Source organism: Megalobrama amblycephala, linkage group LG4 (assembly GCF_018812025.1).
Source record: "Megalobrama amblycephala isolate DHTTF-2021 linkage group LG4, ASM1881202v1, whole genome shotgun sequence".
NCBI lineage: Eukaryota > Metazoa > Chordata > Actinopteri > Cypriniformes > Xenocyprididae > Megalobrama > Megalobrama amblycephala.
Genome location: NC_063047.1, coordinates 27,801,030 through 27,813,743, shown reverse-complemented (window position 1 = coordinate 27,813,743; position 12,714 = coordinate 27,801,030). Strand labels below are relative to the sequence as shown.

General features: G+C 36.5%; 1 protein-coding gene across 1 annotated transcript in view; it reads left to right on the top strand.

Moving 5' to 3' along the window:
- The window catches only part of fbrsl1 (fibrosin-like 1), a 342,013-nt gene that overhangs the window by 131,784 nt on the left and 197,515 nt on the right, over nt 1-12,714 (top strand). Inside the window, 1 exon segment of the mRNA XM_048188682.1 lies at nt 2,417-2,452. Within this exon segment, the coding sequence (XP_048044639.1) occupies nt 2,417-2,452 (36 nt within the window).

Sequence of the window (12,714 nt, the reverse complement as noted above, 5' to 3'; positions counted from 1 at the left end):
ACACTCGAGATTGAGCGAGTGAACCGCTGTAGAGTTAGAGGCGGCGCCACGCTCGGTGCGTCATCGACAGTTATATAGTGTTGGGGCGGGGCTATGCTCGGGGGTCCAAGTGCGTCATCAGACCCCCGTTTTAGCTCCGCCCAAAAAATCCTGAGCAGAGACTTGGTGAAAAACTGTTTAACGCTCTAACTTCACAATTAAGCATTACTCAATTCACAGACTTTGTAATGTGTTTCAGCAATACATTTGTAACATTTATAAAGTGTTTAGAAAGAATTCTCAGAATTGACTTTACAGGGACTTTAAGTATGTAGTACACGAAACAGCGCAGCTCATTCACACAGGCAGACACGTTAAACAGACAGATATATTTAAACAGCAGTCTGTTTGCGTTTAATATTCAAAGACCCCGCCTAGACCATGCCGCGATCTGATTTATTGTACAGCTCTGCTTTCGTTTTATTCATCAGTCCAACAAATCGCGCGTTTTTACCTGACATCGCTGCGTTATACTGTACGTTCCATTTTCATGACTGTATTCCGGGATTCCCTCTCCATCACGCATATCATACGACCTAAGTTATAAACGGAACATACCTGCATCTACACGGATGGTGTTCTCGAAATAGGTCAACATGTTTGATGCTTTTCCTCCTTTTGCAGGTAGGCCTACTTTGCGCCCGCATTGTTTTTGGATATCTACACTCCAGGACAGCCCCGCGTTTGTTTTTCTATATCTAAAGTATTCCCATACTGCAAATTGTAACTTATTTTTCAACGGGGCACAGAGAATAGAGATAGCAACTTCTGTCTCTGACATTGTCTGCTGTATGTGTGGGTGTGGAGCAAGTTTAGTGAAGTGGAAAGTTGTTGTCTATGCGCAAGTGAAATTCTGCATCTTGATTTTTTTATTTATTTTATTTTTTTTACCATACCATAAGTAAGCAAATGTACACGATATGATAATCGTACGTGTTCATACCGGTATATCGTTACAACCCCACACTAAGAATGTCACCCTTTACCTGCAATGTAATCTGTAACCTTTGTGCTATCGGCACAGATCTCTTAAATGACTGATGTTAACTATCTACAGTTTTCAGGACATTCATGCTGTGTTCAAGATGTGTGTAGATTGTTGAATTGTTTCCCTTTTTTGACATGCCAGAGTCTTAAACTACCTACAGCACTGCATGTAACTTCTAGTTGTTGATGACTCACTCAGATAGCCCTGAATTGTTTTAAAGGCCCCTATATGAATCTGAATCTGACAAGGAATCTGTCACAGCAAAATAAATGCTTTAGTTCCCCCTCATTTACTATAAACTGACAAGGGCTGATGCAACAGCATGGAAAATGAATGCAAATGCTGGGTGTCTTGGGTCTGATCTGAAATGTCATTTCCTTTATGATGACAATCTATGACACAGTTCTCGAAAATGATGTAACCTGGTATGCAAGAACCATCTGACTGCTCTTTATTGCTGAGTTAATGCCAGAATGTTTAGCTGAATGCAAAGTACACAACTTAAAATATTGAAAAATGTTTGTGTAAAATCTTATTAGTGGCTAAGGCTATTATTGCTGATAGGAGTTAGGGGATCGTTCAGGTGTTAAGCATCATATTAAACAGTTTGTGCTACATTAAAGATCCACAGTGATGAAATCAAGTGACTTTTTGTAGAGAAGTGAGCTATTACCAGGTAAAGAAGTGTATTAAGGTGGGACCCAAGCCATCTACAGACCAGATTAGTAAGCAACCACCCGGAACACCCTAGCAACCAACTTTATCACCCTAGCAACACACTTGCAACCAGCTATATCACCCTTGCAAATACATAACATCCTAGCAACCAGAATACCATAGTGATTGAATGGCAAGCCACTGAAAACACTCAGAAAACCTTGGTAACTGCATACTACAACTGCTTACATTTTTTTTTTTTTTTTAATTTCTTCCCGAAAATGTAAAAAAATCTTTTTAACTTTCTCATCTATCGCAGGAGAGGACCAGGTGTTTTTTTAGATAAACTTTGTATGCGTTCTACTAAAAGCTCATTCTGCTAAGATAATCCCAAGGTCTTACTGAAGAGAAAAGGCCTTGAGAGACCAGACGGCCAGAGCTGTATTGTGCTCGAGTCATATGAGTCATGTGTTCTAGCAGATCTTGAAGAGCGAGAGAGAGAGAAAGAGAGAGGAAGAGAGAGAGAAAGAGAGGAATAAGGAGTGTCATTAGGCGAACGAGAGAAACGAAGGGTGGGAAAAAGGTTAATGTGAATATTGATATTAAAGTGCTAGAACTTCATCATGTCTCTGTCATCTCATAGTATCCCTCAAAGGTCAACGTTGTTCTCTCTCTCTTTGTCTCTCTCTCTCTCTTTCTCTCTCTCTCTCTCTCTCTCTTTCTCTCCCCCAGAGCTCCACTCACTCTCTGTCAGGACGAGGGTACTCGGTAAGTGACATTTTCACGCTCTGCGGCTTTACGGCAGAATTACAGTATCCTCTCCTCCCGTTTATGGCCCCGACAGCGGACATTTTAATTATATTAAACAGAGAAATGGTAGAATCATGATATTAGGGACATCACTCTTGGGTGACTGACTGATTAAATGGTGAAAGGTGTCCCGTTGCACCTTGGGTAAATGAGCCTTTCTTTATATTTATGGCTATTTTATTTTCAGTGCTTGGGTAGTTTAAAGTGTCACTGACGATGTCTTCTTCTACAGTCTACTGTGGTCATTGGTTAGAGCTTGTCTGAAAGCCATTGATAGATTTTTATTTGGCTTTATTTGGATTCCATTGAGACATGAGTACATGAACTCCTATCCTTCTGGTTACACAAGCTTGATTTTCGATTTTGCAGTGTTGTCGCAAGGAGTGCCATAGCGGGCATTAATGTTAATATATTGTTCTAGAGAGTTGGATTTCATTCATGTTAACTCATTTCAAGGCAAAGCAACAGGTTGATAAGAATCTTACTCGGCATGTTTGTTAAACTGTCAACATGTTTACAGCTAGCTACTTGGCATTTGTAGATAATTTGCTCCCATGAGTACTTAGGTTTGCTACCACCAGTAACACAAGAACACATAAAAGCATGTACTGTACAACTGGATGGCATACTTGCAATGCATTGAATTGCATAATTGTTTGAAGCAGGGGTTTTCAAACTGAGGGCTGTTAAGTGGTTCTAAGGGGTCCATAGAAAATTCGTAAATCACAATGATTTTTTTTTTTTTTAATTCCATTTTGGTAGTAGTAAATTTAACACAAATAATGAGATTAATCATTATTTCATTATATTATGGAATATTTTAATATTTAGACATATTATACTCATTATAAATGGGTTTTTATTAGAGATGCATCGATGAATAAAAGCATATATAAAAGCAATTATTTTCACTATCAGCCATCGGCTGATGGTATAAAAACAGCCGATGATCAGGGACGGTTATATCCTGTCAATCAGAAGTGTGCAGAAAAATGTGTTCGGACTGCAGCTCATACTGTCTGTGAAGAAAATCTCTCTTGTTGAATTTAGAGCAAGTTAACGCGGCAGTAACGCATTAACAGTTAATGAATAACACCCTATGAATTTACACTAAACATTATTTGTAACGCACCTCCCATCCAATAAGCACAAATGCCTTTTTGCTTTATTACTTGTGATAAGAAAATAAGATAAGAAGAAACAAAGTCTCTGCTTTCAAATTCTGTCCAGTTTATCACAAAATTCAAATAATAAATGGCGTTTTGACGCTCTTAAATGTTACGTGATAGGTCGCTGTAGCGTTATAGCATGAAAAAACATGCATGAATATCAAAAGGTATGTTGAAAGATATAGTACAACTTACTGGCATGTATCATGTCTCATGTAATTGTTTAATAAGTGTTTCAACCATGGAGAGGTGTCAATAAGACAACTTGTTACTTAACATTGCACTTTACCTCAGAAAAGTTATCCAATGTTCACAGTTTGTTAGTTAGCAATAATTTAACAAAACAAAAAAAAAACACTAGAGAGGAGCTTATTTACTATTAATAATATATGTATGCTTGAATAAACTTGTCATGGAGACAAGTGTTTATGAAAACTACCTTATGTGCATACAAACATTGCAGTTTTTATTTAAAAGTAATTATTATTATATCTGAAAATAAATACCAGTCGAATATAATAGCTCTATTGTTAATTTTAACCTTTAATGTTATAGCAATGTAACAAGTGAGATGATTCCCTGTATAGCAGAATTTTTTTTCCTTAAGAAAATCAAACTGTCATCATCGGCATATATCATTGTGAATAATCGTATCGGCAGAGTAATTCAGTATCGGTGCATCTCTAGTTTTTATATGTGAAAATATAGAGCTGTTTTTATATATTTTCATATTTGGGGGTCCTTGGGATCAAAAAGTTTTAAAACCCCTGGTTTAGAGTGTTTTTCTGGTTCTAGATGGGACACATTTTTAATAGAATTAGGTTTAAGTAGATTGATTATCTCTAAAATCTTCCTGTTTTTCTTCTTCAGTAGAACAGTATGATGATGCATTCTTAAGATTTTCATGTTTCATAATGATTGTGTTGTGTGTGGGATTGTTCAATATGTGAAGAGATATGCACGCACGCACGTTTTATTAGACGCTACGTGAATCACATTTTACCAACATAGGCTTATAATCTGCTTTTTAAACATACTTTCCCACCTTTTATTCACAGATAAATACATTACACAGAGAAATAACACCATCCAGTTTTTCATTCCTTGTATATGCTGTTCTTATGGATGGAAATAAGCTTTGGAAATTGCAGGGATTCATTGATTTACTGTTCTCATTCTAAAGATTATCATATTCTCTATAAATATATTCCCTGTACTTCTTTATTCGAAAGTGCAGTATACACTTGACACTGGAGCTGAGAGGGGGAAAAAAAAGTGTTGTATACCCTTGTGAAATATTCAAAAGCCGCAGTGCATTTTATATGCTAAATTTCCGCAGGCATGTCAAGCAACATGTCACAGGATCGCTATTTATGCATGACAGAAAGCTCACTTTTCATCAGATGTTCAAATGTTTGTTTGTATGCGCGCACACACACACATACAGACACAAACACGCTGACATTACCTGTCACCTAAGAATGTCAGGTAACGACTGCCGCTATGAGCCGCTAGGTTATTTATTTCATATGTTTTGTCAGTATGAAGAGACGAGAGTTTAAAGGTTTCAGGACTCATTCTGTCATGCAGTCAGTACTCAACCTCTTTTATTGTTTGGCCATTTGCAAAGGGAAATAGTTTTCTAGCATTTCTAGCTATTAGAAGGGTGAAAAGATTTGATTTATAAAGCTACGTTTATTTAATCAAAAATAAAGTAAAAAACACTAATATTTTAATATATTAAAATTAAAAATGTAATAATATTAAAAACATTTTATTCCTGTGATGGCTAAGATGGAGACTATGATACAAATTTTATTTCACGGTTCTTTGATGAATAGAAAGTACAAAATCCCTAGACAGCTGCTTATATTGCCTGTATTGATTTTAATTGATAGTAGTTTTTGATCTACTGCTGTAAGTTTGTGAGTACAGACTTTATAAAAACAGCTTTTCTGATGCAATATTGACTGCAATCATTTAGCATGATGATAGCTCTATGAAGACCTTCACCAGAGTAATGTTAGTTTATTTATTTATTTATTTTTTTTTCATTATTTATCTCCTCTAGACAGCAAGAGACTCGATCTTAATCATGTTTTTTTTTTTTTTTTTTTCCCTGACTGAAAAGTAGAGCATGTTAAACTCATGTTGCCTTATGGCGACATTGCGGCATGGCAATGAAAAGAAAAAAGAAAGCCTCTCTGTAAAAGGCCTGTAGCGGCTGTAAGCCTCGACTGTCATATCAGTTTAGGCAGAGAAAACGTGACCAAAGAGCCACGAACCTTGTCCTCCTCTTTATATGATGTTGTGAGTGAGATAAAGGAGAAAAAACAGAGAGGGATGTGCAGAAAGGAAAGAAAAAGGCCGAATATGGCAGGGTGTTTCACTTTGACTCTGTAGTTCCATCAAATCTGGTTATGTGTAGTCGGGCCCTTTGGCCCTTCGCTCTGTGTGTGCGTGTACTCATGAGATTAACAAAGAATCAAGTGCTCCAGGCACAAGTTTGTGTGTGTGTGTCTTCTTGTTTATGTGCATGAGTCTCTTATCTTCCAGAATTCAAGGCGCAGTGTTACGGTCAGGGGCCCCTAGGGCCACTCCGACACTTCACGTTATGTTCGTAATCGTCTGCTAGGAGTGAAAGTGCTAAAGGCTAACGCATTGAGAGAGAGGGAGATATATGTCAAGAGAATGATTGAGGGAGATGCAGCCTTCCAGCTGGATAAGTGGGCCACCACCTGGAAAGTTGTGAGTTCGGCCCCCGGTGGTAGCGGTTTATTGACGCCTAGTTATAAACGGATAGTTTTGACTCTGAATTCGGATTGTATGAGCCATATTAAATCCATTGATAGATGTATACCCGTGAACACATGTTCCAAGTTTCTACATTATTCAGCAATTGTTTCATTCAAGTCATGTGTTGGAATGTTTGGATTTATGAGTTGAATACAAATGATTTGTAATTACCATTTGGAATCTTCGGATTTCCGTTATGTTGGTTATAGACTTATGGCGGAAACGATTTGTTTTTGATTGATTGCAAGTTGTAATTCTGATCATGGACTGTACCATTTAGTTTGTATGCATTTTGTTTACTGATGATGAAGAATGAAGCTATTAGATTTTGTTCTACTCATGATTTATGAGCTGATAGATGTGTGCAACCAAACTACATTTCCCATCATTCTCTGTGGCAGCATGAGAATGACAAAATACATAAAGCGTTGTTTAGACACATAACAGTAATACTTTACAATAAGGTCTCATTTGATAACATTAGTTAATGCATTAACTAACATGAACTATCAACGAGCTATACATTTGTTACAGTATTTATTAATCTTTGTTCATAAAAAGACAGTCATTCATAGTCTGTTCATGTTAGTTCACAGTGCATTATCTAATGTTAACAAATATTGTACAAAATTTGATTTCATTAATGTATTAGTAAATGCTCAATTTAACATAAACTAAGACTAATAAATGTTGTAGAAGTATTGTTCATTCTTAGTTCATGTTAACTAAAGTAGTTAAAGCTGCAGTCCATAACTTTTTTTGGTTAAAAATGATTCAAAATAAATTTTTGAGCAAGTACATAACCAACCAGTGTTCAGAACTATCTACTTACCGTAGCCCGATTCACAGCGGTAAGCTTGTAACAATGTTTCCTAATCCACATGGTACTGGTGGGTTACCATGGGAAATTTAAGCATGCAGCTGTTCGTCTTTGCGTCATTATGTCACGTCTTTTTACATAAAGGAGTCCCACCTAGCAGGTTATATGGCACATGGAGGATGCTACAGGCGGCGGATCATAGCCTTTTCTCACAGCAGCTGCAATAATTATTTTGATGGCGGATTGTAATCCAGAAAGGTCCAAATAACAGTCATCAGTGACAACTGGAGATTCACCCGTAGTCAAAAGCAAAAGGCTTCGGACTACGAAGTGGATATAGAAATTAAAAATCTACAGGAAACGCTAATACACACTATACATAGTCACGCAATGCTGATGTTGTTAACATTAACAATTTGAGAACAAAGTATAACGATAATAATTATTTGCACAATTTGACGTGATCTGAGCTAAGCGATCGTTAGATTTATTCACCATTGGTAGCGCAATTTATTGCTTTTTTTCCCTCATTTGGTCAGAAATAAAGTGGCAGACATGTTACTTGCTTGTTCAGACATTTTCCGGTAAAAATTCTTATTTTGGTCAAACTTCCAAGATGTAGAATCTGTGATTCTGAAGTACAGTATCCACATCGGTGTGGTGAATGACAGCAAACATCGAATTCATCCGCGCCGAGGAGCCGTGAAACCCACGAAAAGGTGATAATTCGCAAATAACTGCAATTGCAGGTTTCAAACAGAGATGGCGACAAAGAGGCAAAATGTTTTGCAGCTTTAACTAATGTAAACTAATGAAACTTTATTGTAAAGTTTTACCCACAATTTTGTTGCAGTAATGAAAAAACCCATATTTGTCAGTAAATAAAAAGAAATATGAATTTGCCAAATGTGTACATGTTGTTTTCAACCAAAATCACTTAAACACACATCAGAATGTAATAAAGAATTGTGTGGTTGTAAATACAAACATCCTTGGAGGACTTGAATGCGGCAAATTGACTGTTGTTTATTCCCATATGTTGTATTTTTTTTTATACCACAACATAAATGCTATACACTTTATGCAATTAAAATTATATACTACTGTATACTAATATATTAATAGGAATATAATAAAACACAACAATGTTCAATTTATTATTTTCAGTAATAATCATTATTATTATTATTAATGTTAGTAGCAGTAGTATTATTATTAATAATAATAATTTATTGAACATTAGTCATATTTTGTTTGTCATGCTGCCAGAGGGGCCTGATAACATCTCTTGCCTTTGGTAAAAACGCTAATGCACAGCATCAAGTGTCTTATCTCTTTATTTTACTACCTCTAGTAGGGTAAGCTTGTTTTGAACAGGTGCTCTGTAGTCAATCTGACCCCTCGTTCCATCTGAAAATTGATGCGTGCTGCTGTTCACACAAGATTAGAGCCAGTGTCATTCTTGTGTCTTGCACAAAATGACTGCAAATATTGCTGGTACTTAACTGAGACATACAACAACGTGTGCTTGGGGAGCACCTGCATGATTATCATGAATCAAGGGTGATACAAAAGACTCCTGACACCGATATGAACCAAAATGACAAATAAATATGGCCTCCATCTTCTTGTCATGGATCAAACGCCTCCATTCTGCAACATACACCCACCGGTTTTCAGATCACAGCACCTGCGGGCTGTAACACCACCTACGTGGAGAACGTGGGGAGCAGCGCAACCTTGGGCAAAGTAACCTCTGTTACAAGCCATTTATCGGTGAGAAAGTGCTATCTGCTTTCTGATGTGGGCTAGACTGATTTTATCAGCATTAAATATTCTTTTTGGAGTTGCTTGAATTGTTGGTACTGATTAGAGAGAGGGTAAGGTGTTTTGAATCTGATGAATACAGAATGATACAGAATTTGTTATATACAGACCCGACAGAAGAAGAAAAAAGAAAAACGGGAAAGGCCATTTTTACCACGGTTAGGGAACATTGTTGCACATTTAGATGCATTAATTTACACTTTTTGCATGTTTAATTGATCACACGCACAACCCACAAGGTTTTTAAAATATTTGTCGAGCAGTTTTTGTACTGTTAACATATACAAAAAAGTCTAGTAATGTTAAATAATAATATATCAGACATTTAATAATATGAAAATTAGAATAATATAATTTAATATAACATAATAATAAAATGTTTTGTATTATTTAGTCTAATAATATTAGACTTTTAATAGTATAAAAATATAAGAATAATATATGATATAATATAGTACTATAAAAAATAAGTCTAGTAATGTTATTAATTCTAAAAATGTATTAGACTTTTAATATACAAATTATACAAATATTTTATATATATATATAAAATTATTATTTTTATTATTTTTTTTCTTTGACTTTGGATGCATGACTCTTGCTTGACATTAACAACAACAAAGAACACAGCTTTTTTGTTTTGCTAGCTTAACTGTTTGGTTATATTATTTTTTTGCATTTTATTTTTTGCATCTAGGAATTAAAAAAAAAAAAAAAACTTTTTCACCTGAAAGAACAGACCTGCAAGCCTGCTGCCCTTTGTTGGCTTGTGAACAACTGGTTTAGAGATATTTTCTCCATGTCAGCCCTCTGGTGCATTTGAACAAGATGCGCTGGGGTTATAGATTGATGCTCTGACAATATCCTGTGTGTGTGTGTTTGTCTGAGGGGTGTGTTTCTGGGTGAAAGCCATATTTGTTTATCGCTGTGTGCGGCCGGCTGCATAGCCCGGTCCTGTTTCTCCCCTCTCACCGGGGAAACCGGGCTGTTGCTGCTAGCAACAGATAAAAAGTGCTGTTAACCTCAGCAGGGTTTCAACACATCAGTCACACGGGGAGATAAAGGTAGAAACTTCGAGGCCTCACACAAACACACACACACACACACACACACACACACACACACACACACACACACACACACACACACACACACACAAAGAAAGAGGCTTTTGGTTCCTTCATGGGAGCCGAGATGAAACACACACTTGCATAGTCCAGTAGCTAAACATAAAGGCGGTTCTGAGATGTAGCGACTCAATGGAAACCGAAAATATTTTTCACAGACCACATGACGTACTGTTAAAGCAGTGGTGAAGGCTTTTCTCTTTGAATAGTGATGAATGGTAACTTCATTTTCACCTTGGATTGCTTTTCTTTTCCACTGGAGATGGACCCTCTTTTCTGTCTCGCAAAATTTGCGGTCGACTTAAAAGTGGGAGAATGGAAAGGAAATGTGAGCGTAGTTCAGATGTTGGGAATTAACTGCTAATTGCTTCTCCTGTTTAAGCTTTTTGCACTTAATGCCGTTTAGTCTTTAATTATTCATGGCTGTGTGGTCTGGCATGCTTTCTAAATTAAGCTCTACAAATGAAAATATGCCTGCAATGACTGTCCCAAGGCCTGACTTATTATGCAGCTCACGGATGTAAGTTAATACATATTCTAAAGCTTGTTTCTTCAGCTCGTTTCAAAACAACTTAGGCTTTCCATTATGACATTATGAATTAATATATTATTTCGAAGGAATGTTGAAAAACATGTCTTTAGTTTTGTTCAAATCCAGCCCGTGTTCAAGTCTCGGCAAGAATGTGACCTTCTTCACCTTTCTTTCATTGTATTAGTATTAATGTTGTCTGTTGCCTTTGATTCCTTAATTTTTCATGGTGCTTGCCAAGGAAGCGTCAGCATTATTATTATATTATAGTGCCTGTGTTATAGTGATTTCAACAAACTCCTACATTTACATTACATTTGGCAGCAGCTTTAAGTCAAAGTGACTTAAAGTCCATCCAAGGTTTACATTTATCCGTCTGTGTTTTCCTTGGGGATCAGACTTATGAACTTGGTGTTACTTTCACAATGCTCTACCAGTTCAGATTTTCTGGCAGATGATAAAATGAGAGAAAAAGCCTTATGTTTTTACATCAGAGGAAGGATCTGAGCCTTATAAAGGTCAGAATTTGTTTTTAACCCTTTTATCAGTAACATGGCCAAGCCACTCCCACCTAGACTCTCAACCAACCAAGGGAACCTCATATAAAAAGCTAGCTAGATTTCTCAGTAATGCTTTATTGACATATTTTTACATATATTTTGCTTTGCAGATAATTAGGTTCGTTGAAAGTTAGAATTGTCTTGAAATTGTTTGAAAGTAAATGTTTTATAGAGCCTGGTCTCATTAGAAAGACGTACCTGTGGGAACATTTTCGCGAGTCGCAAAATACGTATCAATACGTACATATCACTGCGGTTTCAATGTCCACTGAGTGGCACTAAAAGCATGTTAATTGGAACAGATAAATGTGAACATGGTACGTTTTTATGACGTTGGTTTTTATACAAATCACTGCAGTTTTGATTTGAAATTTTGTCCAGTGAGTGGCGCTAAAAGTGTAATGCTCTATTATTTTTTAAAAGAACATTCCACCAACACTACACCTAAACCTACCTGATAGTGTTAACAAAAGCAAATGTGACATAAAAAGCATCCGTAATTGTGCCGTTTTAGCTTGTTTTGATCTCTCATCTTTGAGCTCTTTTACTGTGACTTGTTTTTCCCCAGATTTGTACCCAAGGCTTCCTCGTCCTAAGTCCAACTCCCTATCAGGCAAGCTTATGTCAGAAAAGTGAAACATATGGAGCTGGTTAACCGATGCAAAGTCCAACATATATTTGTTTACAAATCGTGCACTTTGGTAAAAAAGCATTTAGAAGTCATAACATATTATTGTGCAAGGAGACGTAAATCAAGTCTTTATTAATCCATAATCTGACCCTGTAATCGTAACTGTGTAAGAAAACGATTAAAAGCGCTGTTTTACTACCTCTAGTGTTCATTTCTGTAGGAAACTCCAGAGATATGTACGTATTGGTACGTATTTTTGTGACTCGCGAAAACGTTCCCACAGGTACGTCTTTCCATGAGACCAGGCTGGTTTTATATGTGCACTGCCGTGCTATCAGTCTATTCATTAAAGTATCTTGAAAAAATGTATCACGGTGTTATCACATTATTAGTTATACAATATAATATTAAAGGTCCCGTTCTTCGTGATCCCATGTTTCAAACTTTAGTTAGTGTGTAATGTTGTTGTTAGAGTATAAATAAAATCTGTAAAATTTTAAAGCTCAAAGTTCAATGCCAAGCGAGATATTTTATTTAACAGAAGTCGCCTACATCGAGCGGCCAGTTTGGACTACATCCCTCTACTTCCTTCTTTAATGACGTCACTAAAACAGTTTTTTGACTAACCTCCGCCCACAGGAATACACAAGAGTTGCGTTTGTAGAGTGTGTTTGTCGCCATGTCGTCGAAACGCTGTTATTTTCATCCCGCAGTCCAATCACCGGGTCTGATTCCGGCTCAAATTGATAGGGTAAAATTAA